Consider the following 7,692-nt stretch of genomic DNA (forward strand, 5'->3'; position numbering starts at 1 on the left):
ATGGCGCACCCGTGATGTGCAGAAGCCCAGGAAGCGGTCTAGAAGCTCTAGCCAGCAGGTTTGGGTGCAGCACAGCAGTGGTCCCCCCCAACTCAGACATTCATGGTGGCCTTTCGGAACAGCTCCCGGAGCCGTGAGAGAACCCACCTTCCCTGCATCCTTGTGGCCCCTACACGGCCCGACAGCTGTTGATGGGTTGCATCACGGAGCTATCAGGCAGACTTACTGCCCAGATGCAGATGGGGCAGAGAGTGATGCTTGGTTTACGACACGGCATTGTGAGACAATCGAAACAACATTTTAGTTCAATAGCCTAACACCCATACTAAAACCACAAGACTAATTAGGCCGCGATCCTTCGCAAGCCCTTTCGAGAAGTAGCTTAGCTCACATGTTCGCGACTGGCAGCCCGGAGAAAAAATGCCCCCAGTACCTTACTTTAAGGGAGGGTAGGACCTACTCCCCCCCCCCGTGCTGTGGACGTGGCCAAGCGTTGCTTGAAGTCAATTCGTGCTGGATGGGCCGGCACTATGTCCGCCTCCGATGATTGTACTTGTTCCGAAATGAAAACCTCTGCCAATGTCTACACCTTTTCAAGAGGTGGGCCGCTTACTGGATGATTATGGGACAGGGTAACGCGTAGCCGCCGGATAATGTGTGTTATGACGCAAGTTTCGTATTCACGCGTTTGGTTCCTATCGTTGCATGTCCTTCCCACCCCCCCTTTTTGCTGATAAATCAGCCGTGTTCGTTTGACCTTCCGATCATGATATGCCGTTTGCCCGTTGGATCAAAGAGTGTCTTTCCCCGGAACGCCTCGAAGTTGCTGTCGTCTATGGTCGCCATGTGATTTGCGCTGAAAAGTAACAGGATGCCAGGAACTCCAAAGATCACTCTACTGGATATCCAACTCCTCTCCCTTGCCAAGCCATTTGCGGATGCGCCCTCTTGGTATCGTGATATTCCGTCTCATGCCCGCTCAGAATGCATCATGAGAAAATTCTGCAACAAACTCATTCGTTGTCGGCCGCGGGGGCCCTGGCTTCCCCCGACTCATGCCCGCCGTCGATGCCTCCTGATCCTGCTTGAGCCACATGGATATGGCGGGGTCGTTGCAACCCACGTGCTTGAGTAGCGCGTTGTGGACGTCGTGAACCTGATTCAGCACCTGCGTGTACTCTTGCCGCAGCGCGGCGTGCTGCGCTTCGACGCGAGACACAGTGGCCTGCAGGTCTGCGATGGCGCTTTTCTGTTTGCTCCAGCTCCGGGCCGAGGCGATGCGATGGCGTTCGCGGGCGTCGGCGCTTTCGATGGGTGCCGTATCCGCCGTGACTGTGCTACAATCCGGCATGCTCTGCCGGCGTCCGGACTCGTCCACCGGTTCGAAAAAGGAGACGGGAGGCGGAGGCTTCATGGAGGGGGAGAATGGCAAGCCGCCCACGCTCGGGGTGGCCGAAGTCATGGAGGGTGCCGATGACTGTGTCGTCCCGGAGGAGGCTGTCGTCGAGCTCGAGTTCGTTCGCGAGTTGACGGGCTAGCAGGCCGGGTGGTCAGGTTGGGAGGAAACGAAGAGGTGCTGGGATTTGTTACTGGTGTGAATCCCGGGCCTTGCGTCCACTCCATTCCGTCGGGGGGACCATGCATCGGGGCGCTGCTGAAGCCTGCGCCTTTCTCCCACGACGGGTGATAAACGCCTCCAACGTGATACGCACCTTTGCCTGGTTGTTGCTGTTGCTGCAGAGGTACGTGACCTACCATAGCCGGCGACGCGCCCATCCAAGGCTGCGAGGACATCTGGCTGCTAGCAGCGTCTTTGTTCCAGTCGTTGTTTTGCATTCGAAAGGGCAATGGCGCCGCCGAACCATCTGGATAATTGCCCATTGGCATTTGTTGTTGCAGGGGAGACGGCTCCGAGTCGTTCCCACTGTGGACGAAATGGCCGAGCTGACCAGCGAATGCTGCCGTCGTAGCAGGTGCTTGGAACGCGCCAGTCTCCATGCCGGAAGTCACGCTCGTGTCAGGCCTCATGGATGGACCAGTCGTAGTCCAAGCCATCTGAGGGGTCGTCGCGACCATCGGGCGCGTTGTCGAACTAGAGGTGAACCCCTGTAGCGGGCTTCCAGACGACGCCCTCATGTCGTCAAAGTTGTTCCAGCTGCTGACGTCGGAATGTCTCCTCTCCTCCTGCTTGATCGGCATGTCCGTCTGTTGCTGGCCCAAGTCACTGTCGTTCATGACCGCGGCCGCACGGCTTCTCTCCTGGAGCATGTGCAAGGCGGCGTCTCTGCGCAGGGGATCCTGCAGCGCTTCAAGCAGCGCGTCCTGCTCGCGCTGCCGTTGCTTGAGTACCTCAATCTCGTCTCTGAGGCTGCGTTTGCTGCGGTGGATCCGAGCCTGGTACTCGCATTCGAGTCCCCGCGACGAGCATCGTGCGCATGGTGTCTGTCCATCACACTAGAAAGAGCCAGCCCTGTCAGTTTCCCACCTCTCCATCGCTCAGTGACATACGAGATTAGGACATGCTCCAGCTAGTTGACTGACCTTTGATCGACCTTTTCGGCATGGTTCACAAGCCTCTCGAGTGCAGACGCGCGGCTTTCGGTTTGTCGAAGGAGAAGACATTGCCGCGTAGGCTATCACAAGCTGCCTTGTGAAAGCCAGAGTGAGAAAGAGAGAGAGAGGGAGAAGAAATGGGGATATCAATTCAATAATAGATGCGATGGCTGAGGATGGCTTCTGGACGTTTGGGACGCTTCGTCACGAGGTCAGGCGGATGTCTGCGTCTATGTGTGCCTGTGAAGGAACTGTGAAAGACGCCGGGCGCTTGAGGGCTTCGAAAATTATGTTGGAAGTGGCACAACAATGAATACTGTCTAAGTTGCCTATTGCAGGTGAGAGTGATCGAGGGGGGGCGAAATGTAAGTCGGGGGGGATCGGCGACCTAGATTCCCGGGGGCCGTGGCAGGCGTCGATCTAGACTGAAGCGACCAGGCAGGGCAAATCTCGATGTAGGAAGAAATGGGGAAGATGGGAGAGATGCGCAAAGACGTCCATGGGAATTCAGACCACTACTACAATCCATTGGGGATGCCAGGGGCGCAAGGGGAGAAGGGCCTTTTGGGAGGCGAATTGGTCGTGATACAGGGCGGTCTAGGCTGGCTCTGCGGATATGAACCAACGGCCCGAGTGGCAGGAGAGAGGGATAGAGGTAAAGGGGAAAAAAATTAGAGTAGGAATAGTTCAAGTGACTGGACTGTGACGTGACCTGCGTGATGGTATGGGTTGTATGAGTCCACCTATCTATCTTCTTGGACGTCTGGGGACAGACAACCCCCGGAAGCATGTGCCGTACCGCGGCCTCGGGCAGCCATACCACGCTGGAGGGTTAAAAAAATGTTGGAAGATCACTGAGCTGTCGATGCGGGGGGACCGCGGAAACGTGGAACTCGTGGGCTATCGAGACGACCTCTGACAGAGACAGAGGAAGAGGCAGGATTTCTCTGGACGTGGATCCATACTGGCGGAGCAAATGCTCCGCATTATTCGCCAAGGTGCGTGCAAACGGCCGCTTTCCACACTTTTTCCCCTCTCCAAATATCCGCCACCGCTCTGCCCGTCAGGTTGTGCGTCAGGGGGTGCACTTGCAGGCGGGATCTATCGTCTAGTGTGGCTTGGCCAGGGGATGGGCATTGCCAGTCGCCACAGCGTTCAAGAAGGCTTCCGATGTTTATTGGGCATCATTGTCAAGTGAGGATTGCGACAAGTGAAGAGGCAGCATTCCCAGCAGGCGTAAACCTAGAGAGACTCTCGACGATTGGATCTAGACCTGGCGTGTCTCGCTGTCTGCCCCCTGACGGCCACCCACTTCAGCCCCAGCCTTGTAAGTCAGTAACCCAACGTGGCTGCTGGCGGGCCCTAGCTCGGAGGAGGAGGGGGAATGAACTAGGGAGGTCTTAGCCTCATGAATGATTCTCAAAAGGAACGGTAGGGTGGAGAACAAGGAGAAAACAAACCCCACGCTCGTGAGATAGAGCTCAGAAAATGCCGTCATCACAGCACAGGACCACTCAAACAGCACAAACCTCGTCGATTGAGCCTAGCGGGTATCCTCAGGGGAGCCACTTGAGCTGTTTCCTCTCGGCGGCTGGCTGGCTGGCTGGGCACGGGTGGTAGCCAAGCTTGATGATTGTTTCGGCCTTGATGTTGGACACCCTGGAGCTGCGGCTCTCGCAGAACTGAGATGGCATATTCGGCTGTTTGCGCGACGTTGACTGCAAGGACTAGAGCAGAACGGCATTAACAGGCATGAGCATCCGCTCAAATTACAACCTGATGAGTGAATTGGAACTCGCATAGCCCTGTAACTTTATGGTCATTCACCCTGCACCCTACCTTTGCATGACGACGCGCGACGCAATGGGCGCGTGCAGTGGCACCCTGCCGAAATGCGACAACTGATCAAAACGCTAGCAGGGAAAAAAAATCAACACGTCGGGTGACACATCTTAAACGGCTACCAGATCATCCAGTCATGTATGTCCGGCCGATCAGCGCAAGTAGGGTCTTGACACCAAAGGCAGTGGGATTGTAACAGTGAGTTTTACCAGCCCCATCAAACAGGCACACAGACATGGACACCCTTGTGAACAAGCTGCCAGTGACAGACGAGCTATGGGGTACGCTTATGCGGCAACGATCAGCTATCCCCCTTTATTCCCGCCTGCCAAGCGGCCATTAGGGATGTACTGATTGGAGAAGGCAACTGAAGGTCCTCCAATGCATCCTGCAATATGGGCAAATGCCTGGTCGCTTGACCAGTATTGTTTACACTCAAGGGGTCTGATTCGGCTGTGCTAGAGCCTGCCGCTTTCTAGCAGTATGTGTTGTCAATTGATATGGCCTGCCTGCCATGCGCTATTCAGGAAAACATGGGGATTGCAGTAACAAGTAGCCTCGAGGGCGTTGGAAAGATAAAGCTCATGCGATTCTCTGCCGGTTCTCTCTCTACCCAAAACTTCCGCTTGGATGCCCCACAGAACACAGGCTTGTAAATATCTTTCTGCTGTTAATGACCGGGCACCGGCAGTCCGTTTTGCGAATGCCCAGCGCTTTCCGTGGCATCTTTCGGAGGTACCTCCGGAAAGTGGAGATCCATTGCCAACACCGTAGCCTTGACTCCGAATGTCGAGGCTGTTCAGGGGATCGCACCCGATAACCGCGGAGCGAGCCCACAGTTGTCAACTCTCGGCGATGCACTGCGAGATACGAATCCCTAGTGTCCGGGTTCCTGCACGTTGAAGCGGGCTTTTCCCAACTCCAGAAATCCAGTTGATCGTCGATAGATCTCGATGACATGCGTCAGCGCTGCAACCCAACCGGTTACCGGGCTTCAGGCCTCGCAATCAGAATAGGCTGAACCAAGCCCTAGGTCCGGAGCAATGACACCCGGCTAGTAAAGACATGAGTCGTAAACTCATGCTCGAGTTCGTCACATGGTATCTTGGCGGAAAACCTTTTGATCCAGGGGTGACATGGCCTTAACCATTTCACTCACCACCAGAAAAGATGGAGTCAATCGAAATTCGTCAGATGCTGCGAGTACAGGTGATGGGCCCTCATAGCTTAAAGCTCATATACATTTGCGTGTTCCCATCCAATTTGATAGAGCTTTCTGGGAACTTCTTGGCACCTTGACGTTTAGGTTGATGGATGCCAGTGTGTGGCCCTATCCACCTTCAGTATCGAGCCTCTCTACCTTGATAGTATGGCAATTAACCCCGACTTGACCTTGAATATAGCGTGCAATGGAAGCGCAAGGCGGTACTTATTTGCGTTTTGTTCAACGAGCTAGTGATCCCCCAAAGTTTACCGTCTCGACTAGGCTGCAGTGCTTTGAAAGCACGACAGACTTTGAACGCATTGCTGTAATTCCTTGCATTCTTCAAGACTTTCAGAATGGTTTCGCGGTGCTTAACGTGAGAATGTCTACAGGTGTTCTGTTGCTTTGCCCTCCACGTTGCACCACGCCCTGGCCCCCCCCCCGCCTGTAGTACATGTTTCAAAGAGCTTGCGATAATATCATGAGACTGCTGAGGCTTCATATTTTCAGAATACCGAGTCCACTGATTCGGCCGTCGTTTGCCACAATGTTGCATAAATGCTATAATGATACGGAAACAACACTGACAAACTTGCATGCACCTGAAACGTCACAGCACTTGAGGGACTACGGGTTATTATATTGTCATCAGAGGGAACCTTTGGTCTCCGAGAGGCAAGATCTGAAGGAAGCGGGGGTGTCAAGATCTCTCGCCGCTTGCGGAGAGAGTTACCGGGGGCGAGCTGTAAAAGTAGGTTTCCGAAGAGGGGCTCGTCCATAACAATTTTCCTATGGCATAATTCCTTTTATATCTTCTGGGTCATGCGACTCTGGATTTCTACATGACTAGCAGGGCCATCTTCAGCTCTCGCTGGCGAAAGACTAGGGGCATGGTCTTCTCACTTGAAAAGGCTTTGGAAGGATTGGCCGAGACTCACCGAGCGGGCTATGTGTAGCTTTGACCTACGTCTATAAGGCCATTGAGTTCATCTTGAGTCTGAGCAGCAATTTTATGATACTCATCAAGTTACTTCAAGGATTCGACTCAAAAGTCGTTCTCATACAGCCCTTCTTTCAGATCAATGTCTTCTTACAAGCGTTGAAAGACGAGCTGGAGAGCGGTACTTAATGGAGGCATTACGGCTTTTCGCCTTTATCGGCGAGCTTGGGAAAGATTCATGAGTTCTGGCACGTTTCGAATTGCGACGAGCCCAAGTATTTCCACATATCTTACCGTTCATGAGCTTATTAGCGTGCGAATGAGGCGCTCTTCGTGGGTTTGTTGGAACAGTAAATTCTTATAGGGTACGTTACTTTTAACTCTTCTGTGCAGTTGAGTTGGTCTCCTAGAGTGATCTTGTCTTGGTAAATGATAAAACCTGGGGTTTCTCATATAGTTCTTCAGGAATCGGCCAGCCATCGTACCCAGGGCAATTGACACGTACCGAGGAGGTCAGCGGTTTCCCGACTCTAGGCTGCAGCACATTATAACCTTTACTATTGAACCAATATTAGGGAACTCTGTGGCTAGGATGGTGATATCTAAGGTATCTAGGATATCTGGGATCCACTGCTCCCAGGAGCACGTGAACTATAGCTTACGTAATCGCTGAGAGCAGATAGGTATATCTAACTTACGTAAGTAGTAGTAACTCAGAGAAGTAGATAAGAATTATATAAGAATTAACTATTATAAGACTTATTAGATACCCTACCTATTTAGAGCTTATAAGTATAACGGAAGTACTAGATTAAGGTTTATATAAATAGTAAAGCCTTCTTAATATTAATTAGTATTATATTTAACGTAATATAGAATAATTAGAGCTAGAGAAATTAGGATCGATCTTATAAATAATATATTTACTATATATAAGCTTATTAATTATACTTTATAAGTAATTATAAAAGTACTATTTAATTTTTAAGTATTTTAGGATTCTTATATAAGCTTAATAATAAGTAATTCCCCTATTACGTAATCTATAGGAGTACCGTCTACTTCGAGTATCTTAGGACTCTTATAACTAAGATTACTACTAAGCTATATCGCTAACTATAAAACCCGAAAAACGAAGCTATATAGAATAGTT

General features: G+C 51.9%; 1 protein-coding gene across 1 annotated transcript; it reads right to left on the reverse strand.

Moving 5' to 3' along the window:
* Window positions 1–979: 979 nt before the first annotated feature.
* Window positions 980–2,622, reverse strand: VDAG_07174 (uncharacterized protein; the record flags this gene model as incomplete). Its single annotated transcript, XM_009656079.1, has 3 exons — window positions 980–1,497; window positions 1,713–2,442; window positions 2,542–2,622. The coding sequence occupies 3 exons, from the start codon at window positions 2,620–2,622 to the stop codon at window positions 980–982; spliced, it is 1,329 nt and encodes a 442-aa protein (XP_009654374.1).
* Between the last annotated feature and the right edge of the window lie 5,070 nt (window positions 2,623–7,692).

This window comes from Verticillium dahliae, genomic scaffold (genome assembly GCF_000150675.1).
Source record: "Verticillium dahliae VdLs.17 supercont1.15 genomic scaffold, whole genome shotgun sequence".
In the NCBI taxonomy this organism is placed as follows: Eukaryota; Fungi; Ascomycota; class Sordariomycetes; order Glomerellales; family Plectosphaerellaceae; genus Verticillium; species Verticillium dahliae.